General features: G+C 61.1%; 1 protein-coding gene across 1 annotated transcript in view; it reads left to right on the top strand.

Moving 5' to 3' along the window:
- Positions 1 to 12,557, top strand: part of ITPR3 (inositol 1,4,5-trisphosphate receptor type 3) — a 110,898-nt gene that overhangs the window by 44,629 nt on the left and 53,712 nt on the right. The window contains exons 3-14 of the mRNA XM_014586175.2: positions 1,548 to 1,669; positions 2,527 to 2,613; positions 3,181 to 3,339; positions 3,563 to 3,661; positions 3,914 to 3,997; positions 6,681 to 6,827; positions 6,972 to 7,067; positions 7,586 to 7,635; positions 7,799 to 7,942; positions 9,098 to 9,197; positions 9,269 to 9,429; positions 10,065 to 10,206. Coding sequence (XP_014441661.1) covers positions 1,548 to 1,669; positions 2,527 to 2,613; positions 3,181 to 3,339; positions 3,563 to 3,661; positions 3,914 to 3,997; positions 6,681 to 6,827; positions 6,972 to 7,067; positions 7,586 to 7,635; positions 7,799 to 7,942; positions 9,098 to 9,197; positions 9,269 to 9,429; positions 10,065 to 10,206 — 1,391 coding nt within the window. The remainder of the gene's footprint in view (positions 1 to 1,547; positions 1,670 to 2,526; positions 2,614 to 3,180; positions 3,340 to 3,562; positions 3,662 to 3,913; positions 3,998 to 6,680; positions 6,828 to 6,971; positions 7,068 to 7,585; positions 7,636 to 7,798; positions 7,943 to 9,097; positions 9,198 to 9,268; positions 9,430 to 10,064; positions 10,207 to 12,557) is intronic.

Here is a 12,557-nt window from a genome sequence, read left to right as displayed (position 1 = left end):
CTGGCGGCTCCAGCTGCTATGGACGGGCACCTCTCCTCCGTTCCAGGGAGTCCCATCTTCCCTGACCGTTGGCTCAGCCGTGTTCTCCTCCCGGTGACACCAGGCGGTCTCTGCCTCCTGTGGGCAGATGGAAGTCTAGCTGTGCCTTGGGTCCCAGGGCCTGGGCAGCCAGCTTGGGCCAGATGGGGGACGTGGCCTTCATCTTACAGGGGACCAGGAGGGACCCGGGGGTGGGGTGCCCCATCTCTCTGCCCCGCGGTGGCCCCTCCAGTCTCCAGCACAGCTGTCCTCCGTCACGTGCTTGTCACGGAGCGATCGTGGGCTCAAACTGCAGCACGAGAGTCCCTCGGGGCCACCAGAGCCGCGCCCTTGCCCACGGGGTGAACCCCTCCCGCGAGGGGCGCTCACTGCTCCCAGCATGGCTCAGGCGCCCACATAGCCCTTCACTGGCACCCAGAACCCCCTGCCCTCCCACCACTCTTGAGAATAGATTTTCCAACTCTGCCTCCTTTCGGTCAGTGGGAACATCGAGCCCCTTCCTGGGGTAGAACTCATGAAGATGCTTGTGGTTTTTTTTTTTTTTTTTGGAGAGGTTTTTGCTATAGGGCATGTGCGCTCGCCAGACAGACAGAGAGAGCCAGAGAGACAGAAAGCAGGAAATCACCCCCGAGGGGGGGCGGGGAGATGGCCACGCCGCAATCCCTTCTCCTCCATTCTCCTCCCAGGATCTTGGGCACGCACGCACACGCGCCCCACATGAGTTTTAAGCCACTGGGTCCGGGACGTGAACCGCAGTCGACTACATGGAAGTCTAGCGACATAACCATTATGCTCACTGCTGGTCCCAATGCTTGTGTTTTTCTACTGCCCAAATACAAACTGGGGAAGTAGCACATTCTGGGGCTTTGATCTGCCTAGAAGCAGAACCTGGGACGGGGGAGTTCTGAGGAAGGGTCGCAGGAGATAGAGCGAGGGGCCTCTTACTCTCACACAGCGCAGGGGGGGGGCTGCTGAGCCAGATGTGGTTTCGGGGGAAGGTGGGCCCCAGTCTGACCCCAGGGTGCTTGGGAGCGTGAGCTGCACCTCCGGTTCCCCTCCCAGGCTGGGCTGCACTGTGCCTGCCTCAGACACTTGGTGGTGCTGCCCCCGGGAGAAGGGCACAGACCTTCCCAGCACCTGTGGGCCGGATGGCGACCCTAGCCCTAGGCAGTCGGCCAAAGGAGGTGTGAGCCGTCAGCAGCCAGGACCCACAAAGCTGGTTGTAGACAGCATCGGGGTGGGTCCCCAAGAGCGTCTGGCACATCCCCCCAGGGAAGAGGGCACCTGCCCCTCTTGGGTGGGATCCATTGCCCTCCAGCCCGTGTCTCAGACTCCATCACTACTCGGTGTGATCTGGGAAGCTCCGAACCTGAGGGTTTCCTGACCACATCCTCTCCCTGGGGGCCGGAGGGCGGGAGGCTCAGGGAGCAGAGCTGCAGGGTGGGGTTTTTCCAGGGCGGCCCGAGCCCAGAGGAACCCCTCTCCCTCCCTTGGCCTTCCCCCCGCAGACTGCCTCTTCAAGGTGTGTCCCATGAACCGTTACTCGGCCCAGAAGCAGTACTGGAAGGCCAAGCAGACGAAGCAGGACAAGGAGAAGATCGCCGACGTGGTGCTGCTGCAGAAGCTGCAGGTGCGTGTGCATGCAGGTGTGCGTGTGCGTGTGCGCACAGGGTCCACTGCCCCTCAGGGCCCATGGTGCCCCCCGCGCCGAGCCGAGTGGTGTTGCCGTCCCAGTATGTGGGGGTCTGCTGTGGGTGTCTGTGAGCGAGGGCAGGTGGGAGCAGAGTGCCCTCCCACTGACCCGCGAGCCTGGAACTCCTTTGTGCTAGTCGGAAAGTGCCCCGTCCTCCAGGCCCCTATGCAGGACAGGGCTCGGCGAGTCGGCTTAGTGGGCGGTCTTGCAGTGGGCAGCCTGAGCAGCTGTGCATGGCATACCCGTGGCTCCAGGGAACTCCACAGGAGAACCCCGATCTAGTCTCAACCTCCCCCTTGTTTTGCAGTTTGAGCCTGGGCCCTTAGAGGGGGCTGGTCTGTCCCTGTCGTCCTGTGAGTTAGCCGCAGGGTCTAGACGGCCCCCAGGCCTCTGACTCAGCTTGGACGCCGTCTGGGACACATGGACGGTGTCGTGGTGCAGCCTGTGGCCGTTCTCGGGCTGCTGTGGGCAGTGACTCAGTCACATCCTGGGCAGTCCTCTGGACAGAGCCCAGGCCAAGCCCGGTCCCTGAGGAGAGGGCGTGCCTTCCAGGACGGGCGGGGGAGAGCAGTGGCCCAGGGCCGGGTGCGGGGGACCCCGGCTGCGCCCCAGCGTCTGTGTCTGTCTCATCGCTAGGGAATGCTCCAGGGCCTCTGAGGGTCACTGGGTGCAGCTCCAGGAGCTAGGGTGGGGTCCCAAGGGGCCCTGGAGTCTAGGGTGCGGGTGTGTGTGTGGGGGGAGGTCCCCCCGAGAGCGGCTGCTGAGCCCCCTCGTCCCCACACTTGCCGGCCCAGCACGCAGCCCAGATGGAGCAGAAGCAGAACGACACTGAGAACAAGAAGGTGCACGGGGACGTCGTGAAGTACGGCAGCGTCATCCAGGTGGGCCTGCGGCACCCTCCCCCTGCCAGGACGCCCGGGCTGCTGCTGAGTGAGGGTGCCGCTGACCCCACCGTGTGCGCGCGTGCGTGTCCGTCCCGGCCGTGGCTCCAGGGCTGCCTTTGTGACGTGCGTCTGGCTCTGAGCGTCCCTGTGGGGTGTAGCTGTGCCCCTGGGCATGTGTTTGCACTTGGGGGTGAGCACACGGGGGGGCTGGAGACGTGGCATCTGGGCTCAGGTCTTGGCTCTGCCACTCCTTGATGGGGTGACCTTGGGCAGGGACCTAACTTCCTGGTGCCTTGGTTTCCCCATCTGGTGGGGGAATCAGAAGCCCCTCTTGGGACTGTTGTGGGGTGACATGGGCTAGAACACGGACGGTGTGGAGAGCAGCTTTTCTGTGACCACCGAGGGCCGGCAGGTGTGCCTGCTGGGTGTATGTGCGTGCAGCCGTGTGTCTGACACTGTAGGTGTGTCGAAGCTGGGATCGAGGGTCCAGCGGGTTCCCCCAGAGCCCTCTCCCCGATGGGCTCCCGGGCCTGGTGACCTCGCCCTGCCCCTGGCCACCCCCAGCTCCTGCACATGAAAAGCAACAAGTACCTAACGGTGAACAAGCGGCTGCCGGCCCTGCTGGAGAAGAACGCCATGCGGGTGACGCTGGACGCCACGGGCAACGAGGGCTCCTGGCTCTTCATCCAGCCCTTCTGGAAGCTGCGGAGCAACGGGGACAACGTGAGGACAGGGCGGAAGCTGGGGGGACCTGGTGGAGGGTGTGGTGGCATCTGCAGAGGGGGTCCTTTAGGTCTTCGGTGTGGGGAGTGGATGAGGTCATGCCTGTTTCTTAGAAGGGCAGACTGAGACCCAGAGAGAGGCTGCAGGCCTGGCAACAGGAGGGGGCCCTCCCTTCCACGCTCGCCCTGCCCTTCCACGCTCACCTACTCCACCGGTGCCGCAGGTGGTCGTGGGGGACAAGGTGATCCTGAATCCTGTCAACGCCGGGCAGCCCCTGCATGCCAGCAATTACGAGCTGAGTGACAACGCCGGCTGCAAGGAGGTGAGGGGTGGAGGGGTATTCACACAGCCTGGTGCTATACATGCCCCTGCCACTCGCCCCGCCTAGCCCAGCCCGCTGGGTGGACTGCGCTGGTCCCTGCCTGTCTGCCTTTGCAGGCTGCCTTCACCTGCTGGCTGGGAGCTCTGGCTAGAAGACGCCCCTTCCTGTGCTCCGATGGGCTGGGCCTTTTCTCCCTTTACCCCCTCTCCAGGCCCCCAGCTGTGCCCCACTCCTCTCTCTGCCCCTCCCCAGGTCAACTCCGTGAACTGCAACACCAGCTGGAAGGTCAACCTGTTCATGCAGTTCCGGGACCACCTGGAGGAGGTGCTGAAAGGGGTAAGGACTCCCAGCCCCCTACCCGGCTACCTGGCTGGCTGCTGCCTCAGCCCCTGCCCGGCACTTCCTTCTTCCTGCCTTCTCCCACTGGCCAGGCCCCCAGGTCCTGGCCCTCTCCCCTGGCTCATCGCCCGACCCCGCCCCCCCGGACTACCCCTGTCGTCTCTGATCCCTTCCCCCTCTGCCCTGGCGGGCCTTAGTTTTCTCTCTTGCCAAGGGGGTGTCAGTGGGCTGGAGGTCCCCTCCCCTGACCTTGGGGTGGCCCAGAGCCTTTGAGGACCCCGCCCTCTCTGCTGCCCCTGCCCCGTGGGTCTGGTTAGGCCCTACCTGTGCTCTCTTTGGCAAGGAAGTATGGCTGCCCCGTCTGCTGAGGCTGGGGCCGTCGCCCGGCCCCAGGTCCCAGACAGGCCAGTAAGGACACTAGGAGAGAAGTGGGGGTTGGCAGGCCAGGGAGGGAGGGGCCTGCGGGGACAGGTGGCCTGGGTCCAGAACTGAGGGCAGAGGGGGCTGCCTGGGGCAGCCAGAGAACATTCGAGGAACCCCGGAAAGCCGAAGTGGGAGGAGAGAGTGAGAGGTTTTGTGAGTGGGGCTGCAGGGGCTGGAACCCGTCTACAGGGTGGTAAGGAGATTTGAGGAGGGCAGAGTGGGGCCCCTCAGCTAGGGGAGCAGGCTCTGTCCACTGGCCTTGAGACTGGTGAGAGGGACAGGTGGCAGGCTCCTCTGTTACACTTCCCCGCCCCCTGGCCCCTCCGGTCTCCCGTCGGAGGGCAGAGTGGGGCCCCTCAGCTAGGGGAGCAGGCTCTGTCCACTGGCCTTGAGACTGGTGAGAGGGCCAGGTGGCAGGCTCCTCTGTACACTTCCCCACCACCGACCCCTCCCATCTCCCGTCTCCCAGGCCGTCCCAGTGTCCCCTCAGCCAAGCCTTGCCCAGACCCTGCTCCCTCCCCCTGGAGCATCACCCACACATCAGCAAGGCCCAGCCCATTCGCTGCTCTCCCCTCCCAGGAGCCTCCCCATGACACATTCCAGCCCTGAGCTGTGCAGTGCTTAGCAAATAAAAGCCACACTTGGGCCTGACCCTTGCTACTGCCCAGGGTGGTTTCTGGTGAGTTTGTCTCCGCTTTGTGGTTGGAGTCCAGGCCTCTCAACCCAGCCTTCCTCATGCACACTCTGGCCCTCGCGGGCACTTGCCCTGCACTGCCTGGGCACGCTGGCTCCGCGGGAGGCTCCAAGCCGTCTGTGTGTCAGTCACTCACGCGCATGCGCCACTCCGGCCTCCGCTCCGCCTGGAGCATCACCCACACATCAGCAAGGCCCAGCCCATTCACTGCTCTCCCCTCCCAGGAGCCTCCCCATGACACGCGCTCGCGCCACTCCGGCCTCCGCGGCAGATGGTCCCTGAGTCCTTAGTGTCTCGGGTCAGTGCAGGGATGGCAGCAGGAGAGGTGGCCGGGCAGGCAGAGCCTTCCAGGGAGGGGTCAGGGTGGCTCTGGAGGCTCATGTGTCCCAGCTGACCCTCAGGAGGTCAGCACCGCCTCTGAGTATCTCTGCTCCTGAGGTGGAGAGAATGATGGCTCTACCAGAAGGCTGGCGCGAGGCTCGGGGGACAGTCCAGAAAAGTGCTCACGCCGTGGCTGGCTCCATTCTGTTAGGATCCTCGTTATTTCTGCAGAGGGTCATTGTGGTCCCACATTGTTTATTTTTTATGTGTATCTTTCCTCTATTCATTAGAGTGTGTGTGTTGGGACCAGCAGTTGGTGCAATGGCTATGTCGCTGGACTCCCATGTAGTTCAAGTCCTGGACTGCAGTTCAAGTCCCGGACCCGGTGGCTTAAACTCATGCCAGGTGCATGTGCGTGCATGCCCAAGATCCCGAGAGGAGAATGGAGGAGAAGGGATTGCGGCGTGGCCATCCCCCCGGGGGGTGATTTCTCGCTGTCTCTGTCTTTCTGGCGAGTGCATGTGCCCTATAGCAAGAACCTCTCCCCCCAAAAAAGTAAATAAATAAAGAGGGTGTGCACACAGGAGAGGGGGAGAGATAAGTCCCCCCAGGGTCTGGTCGCAGGGCAGTCCCCTCCCTCTGCTCTCCATCCTGTCAGGTCTTGGGCGCTTGTGTGTGACTGGTGTGTCCCTGACCGGGCTGGGGATTTGAACTGTGGTCACCATGTGGGATCAGGCTTCTCGGGCAGTGCATTACTGCTGTGCCATGGGACTGGCCCCTCCCATGTTATAGAAGAGGCAACTTCCATAAAAGGCTCAGTGACATGAGGGAACTTACCCAGGGTCACACAGCTGGTAGAGCAGAGCCAGGCTCCGAACGTGGTCTCTGCCCAGGACCGGGGCGATGAACCAGCCAAGGTTCCTGCCCCCAGCTGCTCCGGTCCAGCGGGGGAGCTAAAGACATGGGCACAGACTGCCGACTGCAGACAGAAGGGGCCCTCGGAGAGCAGCACGGGGAGGCCGGGGGAGTAGGCAGAGTCCCTGGTGGAGGCTGTAGAGAGGTGGAAGGAACGGGGAAGGCCTGGGAGGGTCTGGGTTTGGGGCCAGGGCTGAGGGCTGGAGCAGAGTGCCTGGCTGGGGCTCAGCTCATGCTCTGGAAGGAGCAAGAGGGGCCCCTTGTCCAGGGCAGGAGAGGCGTGGCCCGGGAGGGTCCTGAGCCCACGCCGCCCCTTGCCGCCCGTAGGGAGACGTGGTGCGGCTGTTCCACGCGGAGCAGGAGAAGTTCCTGACCTGTGACGAGTACAAGGGCAAGCTGCAGGTGTTCCTGCGCACCACGCTGCGCCAGTCCGCCACCTCGGCCACCAGCTCCAACGCCCTCTGGGAGGTGGAGGTCAGCGCCCGCTTCGGCTCCTGGACTCAGCCCTGGACTCCACCCCTCCCTCTTCCCCCATCACCGGAGGGTGCATGGTGCCCCCGGGTCTGAGTGCCGCCTCCTGGTCAGTGTCCTTCCTGCCTCACCCCTGCACACCCCTAGGTGGTCCACCACGACCCATGCCGCGGAGGAGCTGGCCACTGGAACGGCCTGTACCGCTTCAAGCACCTGGCCACGGGCAACTACCTGGCTGCTGAGGTGAGCGGGGAGGCCGAGGGCGTCGTGGTAGCTGGGGCTGTGCGGTGCACGCGTGGGCGTGCAAGAGCATGTGAGCACACGGCTGCAAACTCGGAGACGTGTGCCGATGGACTCCAGCTGCGCAGCCATGCACTGATTTATCAGGTGTTTTCAAATAAGCGTGTGGCTGTGAACAAGCCCGGTAAATGCTACTGTGCACCTACTGTGCACCTACTGTGCGCCTACTGTGTGCTGGGCACCTCTCTAGGTACTGGAGTTGCAGCAGTGAGCAGAACTCCCAGTCTGTCCGTAAGGCACATGCTGAGTGTACTGGGTCACTCGTGTGTGTGTGCACGCATGCATGTGCATTCATTTGGGGGTCCGTGGAGCAGACTGTGAAGGGCTCCCATTGGTGGTTCCCCTGAAAGGGACCTGGGCTTTGGGGCTGGGGTGGGAACCCTGGAAGGGCGGGAGCAGGGTCCTGTGTGGGGTGAGGTCAGGTGGGTATAGCCCGGTGTCCGTGGTTTATCTCTGTCCAGGAGAACCCCAGCTACAAAGGGGATGTCGCTGATCCCAAGGCAGCAGGACTAAAGGAGGCCTCCCGAGGAGAGGGAGAGTGACCACAGCCATGCTGGGAGTGCTCTGGGGCAGGGGAGGCCACGGAATCTTGGAGGTGGGCTGGAGGGAGGTGGGTGGTGTTAGGGGCCTGCCAGGAGAGAGGCTCCTGCCTGAGGTGGGGGGTCCTCACCCCAGGGTGCCCAGGGCCGCGCAGGCCGCAGGAACGCTGGCGAGAAGATCAAGTACCGCCTGGTGGCCGTGCCCCACGGCAACGACATCGCCTCTCTCTTTGAGCTGGACCCCACCACCCTGCAGAAAACCGATTCCTTCGTGCCACGGTGGGTGTACACCACGTGCCTGAGGGCGGGGCGGGGACACCAGGCTGGGCTGTTTGGTCTCTGGGACTGTTCGAACCCTTTCTGCTCCAGAGTCCTTTGGCCTCTTGGGCCCTGCAGACCCTGTCCCTCCACAGCTCTGAGCTCTCTTGGCAGCTGCCCACTTTCATCTGCTTGCCACACGGCCAGCACACTCCAGGCCCTGCACGCTCTGGGCTCTGCACACTCCAGGCTATGCGTGCACTGGGCTCTGCACACTCCAGGCCCTGCATGCTCTGGGCTCTGCACACTCCATGCCATGTGTGCACTGGGCTCTGCACACTCCATGCCATGCGTGCACTGGGCTCTGCACACTCCATGCCATGCGTGCACTGGGCTCTGCACACTCTAGGCTATGCGTGCACTGGGCTCTGCACACTCCGGTCTCTGCACACACTGGGCTCTGCACCCTCCAGGCTCTGCACACACAGGTGCTACCTTGTGTTCGCTGCACGGTCAAAATGCCCCGTTCTAGTGTTCTCTAGCAGTCACCTGCCTCGGGACTTAGCTGCCTGGGGAGCCCAAACACTGCAGGAGAGGGGAGAGCGGGGCTCCCTGACCTTCGAGGTCCCCCCACCCTGAGAGTCTGGGGCAGTCAGTCCTTTAGCATTTACTAGCTACGTGGCCCCAGCCCTCCGCCTCAGGAGCCCGTCTGTACAGTGGGACGTCAGTCCACCTGTCAGCATGAAGGTTGAATGCGTCATTGCATGGGCCACAGTCCTCACCTGAAACTCAAGGCCAGATGCATTTTGAGATTCAGAAGGCTTTCCTTTCAGAGAGGTAACTGTATTTTAGAGTCAGAGACACGAGTATCTCTGTGAGGCGTGGGTACTGGTGTGAAATGCACCCATGACCACATCGGGGTAGTCTGAATAGCCTCATTCGTCCAGCTGCACTGTGGGCCCAAGCTCGCCATCCAGTGTTGCTTTTGCAAGTGTCGACGGGGCCTGTGGGACTGTGAGCACCACGGCGAGGATGGGATGGGGGTTGCCCCGGCCGCCGTTACCCAACCTCGAGCTCCTCGCCAGCAGGGGTGCTGGTGGCCCCTGTCCCACACTGCCGAGTGGGCAGTAAGGAAGGGGTGCACGCCCTGAGTGCCTGCCTCCCCGCCCTCCGCAGGAACTCCTACGTCCGGCTGCGGCACCTCTGCACCAACACGTGGATCCAGAGCACCAACGTGCCCATCGACATCGAGGAGGAGCGGCCCATCCGGCTCATGGTGCGGGCCGGGGCTGGGGCGGGCCGGGTCCGCGCTCGTCCCAGCTGCTCTGCTGACCCCTGTTCCTGCAGCTGGGCACCTGCCCCACCAAGGAGGACAAGGAGGCCTTTGCCATTGTGTCAGTGCCCGTGTCCGAGATCCGCGACCTGGACTTTGCCAACGACGCCAGCTCCATGTTGGCCAGTGCCGTGGAGAAGCTCAACGAGGGCTTCATCAGCCAGAACGACCGCAGGTGGGCAGCAGGCCCGGCTCGCCCGTGCTGGCCGAGTTATCTCGCCTCCTGGGGCCTGCGCTGCCTGAGCGGGGGAGTCCCAGAGCTGAAGCCAGGCAGACTGCACTGGGGCCGGGGAAGCAGAGGTGGGGCTGGTCTCTGCAGGGCCCTGGCTGGAGATGGGTGCCTGCTTCTTGCCCACGTCCTCCCGGGACAGACCCTGCAATGGAACTCTGTTGTTACCCTGTTTTGCTGATGATGGGGCTGAGGCTCAGAGAGGTTAAGAGACTTGCCCAGGGTCACACAGCCTGGAAGTGGCAGAGTCAGGATGGAAATGCAGATCCCTGCACAACAAGCACCGTGCCTTGGGCACTGTAGGTGCTTTGCAGATCGGAGTGGTCCGAGATTCCTCGTCTTGGGGCACTTGGGAATCCAGGCTGGGTGGGCTGGATGGGCTGGGGTGAGTCTGGAGACGGTCCAGCCCAAATCTGGGAGAGCTGGAGGCCGTGACGGGCTTTGTGCCTGGGACGCAGGGCTGACAGTGGCTTCGTGAAAACTGGGCTTTGGGAAGGGCCGGTCGCCCGCGGGGGCACGTGCTGGGTGGGCCCTGAGGGAGCTTTCCAGCCTGGACACCTCTCACCCGTCCCCTCACCCAGGTTTGTCATCCAGCTGCTGGAGGACCTGGTGTTCTTCGTTAGCGATGTCCCCAACAACGGGCAGAACGTCCTGGACATCATGGTCACCAAGCCCAACCGGGAGCGGCAGAAGCTGATGCGGGAGCAGAACATCCTCAAACAGGTGCCGCTGCGCGGGTGCGGGCCGGCGGGGCCACGCCATAGTTGGGGAGGCCCCGGGGACCCGGGATGGTGCCTTTCTTCCTGTATTCATTAAGAGTGCGTGTGCACACACACAGTGGGCGAGGGAGAGAGAGAAGGATCCGCTTCTGGTCCTGCAGCCTGTCGGGCCCTGGGCCCTGCTCCCGTGCGTGGCGTGTTCCGTCCAGGCTGACGGGCTGTGGGCTTGAACTGTGGTCACCATGTGGGATCCAGCCGCAGAGCCAGCCCAGGGTGCCTTTTGTTGAGTGGGGTCTCGCCGCAGAGCCAGCCCAGGGTGTCTTTTGTTGTAAGTTTGTGTGTGTGTGTGTGTGTGTGTGTGTGTGTGATAGGGTGCATGAACTTACCGGATAGATAGAGAGAGAGAGAGTGTGAGGGAAACCTAGAAACCCCCAGAGGAAATGGCCATGCCACAATCCCTTCTCCATTCTCCTCTTGGGACTTCAGGCATGCATGTACACATGCCCAGCGTGAGTTTCATGCTACCAGGTCTGGGACACGAACCTTGGTCAGCCATGTGGGAGTCCAGCGCCATAACCACTATGCCATCTGCTGGCCCCCACAGGGAGCCTTCTTTTGTTTTTTTTTTTTCCTGTCTGCACTCGAGCTGTGGTCTACCTGAGGTTTCTCATACCTTCTTTTCTTTTTTTCTTTTTTTTTTTTGGGAGAGGTTTTAGCCATAGGGTGCATGCGCTCGCCAGAGACAAAGACAGTGGTGAGAAATCATCCCCCACCCTAGAGGGGAATGGACGCTGCAATCCCTTCTCCTCCATTCTCCTCTCAGGATCCTGGGCATGCACGCACACGCGCCTGGTGTGAGTTTAAGCCACCGGGTCCGGAACTCGAACCGCGGCCAACTACATGGGAGTCCAGCGACATAGCCATTACGCTAACTGCTGGTCCCTCTCATACCTTCTTTTTTAAAAGATGAATGTTTATGGGCACGGCCTTAACCAGGCACTTCCCTGAGTGTCTACACGGACTGACTCATTGAACCTCCTCCTAGAAGGGAGGCTGAAGCCCACAGATGCTGGAGTAGCATGACCCGGAGCACAGCTAGGAAGAAAGTCAGGGAGTTGGGTCCAGAACCTGTGCTTTTTGTTTTTATTTTTGTATTTTCATTTATTTATTAATTGCCAGAAGGTGTATATGCTCACCAGAGAGAGAGAGAGAGAGAGAAGAGAGGGAGAGAGAGAGAGAGGGAGAGAGGGAGGGAGGAGGGGGAGAGAGAGAGAGGGAAGGGGGAGAGAAAGCACCCTGGGAGGTGTGGTCACGCTGCAATCCCTTCCTTCTATTTCTCCACCCTGTCGGGACTGGGGGCACCATGCACGCATGCTCAGTGTGTTTTTCAAATCTCCTTGGCCAGGACTTGAACCATAGTAGAACCACAGTAGGCCATGTGGGATCTTGGTCTCAACACACAGCACTTAGCCACTGTGCTATAAGGCTGGCCCCAGAACCTGTGCTTTGCAAAATAATTTTGTTTCCAATTTTTTTTTTTAATTGCTAGAGGGTGTGTGTGCTTGCCAGAGACAAGGACAAAGGGGGGGGAGCACCCCTCAATGGGGCATGGTCATGCCACAACCCCTTTTTTGCATTCTCCATCCCTTTGGGATCTGGAGCTCATGTGTGCACACACACGTACACACACACACACACTCTCTCTCTCTCCTGGTGTGTTTTTCAAGCTACTGGGGCTGGGATTTGAACTGTGGTCAGCCGTGTGAGAGCTGGCTCCCTTAACCACTAGGCTATGGGGCTGTAGCTCTACATTTCTACTATGAAAACTTTCATTTTTCATTATGAGAACTTACTGGGAAAATATTGAAAGGATAGTATAATAAACAGGGTACACCCACTGCCTGAATTCAGGTGCCACTTGGGCTTTATTAACTCTGTCTTACCTTATCCTTCCACCCACACCTTTCAAAATAGGGTGCATTCTGGGCTGGCAAGTGGCGTGGTGGCTAAGGGTGCTGGAATCCCACATGGCGGACCATGGTTTGGATCCTGGATCTGGTGGCTTGCTTTCACACTTTTTCTTTCTGTCCCTCTCTGGTCAAATTAAAATAAATAAATAAATAAATGAATAAATAAAAAGTTAAATGAAATTTTCTCTTTTATTTTTTTTGGAGAGGTTTTTGCTATAGGGCACGTAGGCTCGCCAGACAGACAGAGAGAGACAGAGAAACAGAAAGTGAGAAATCACACCCCCCCAGGGGGGATGGCCACGCCAAAATCCCTTCTCCTCCATTTTCCTCCTGGGATCTTGGGCACGCACGCACACATGCCCGGCGTGAGTTTAAGCCACTGGGT

The sequence above is a fragment of the Tupaia chinensis genome, unplaced genomic scaffold (genome assembly GCF_000334495.1).
Source record: "Tupaia chinensis unplaced genomic scaffold, TupChi_1.0 Scaffold000116_1, whole genome shotgun sequence".
Taxonomy (NCBI): Eukaryota; Metazoa; Chordata; class Mammalia; order Scandentia; family Tupaiidae; genus Tupaia; species Tupaia belangeri.
This window is presented reverse-complemented; position numbering and strand designations above follow the sequence as displayed.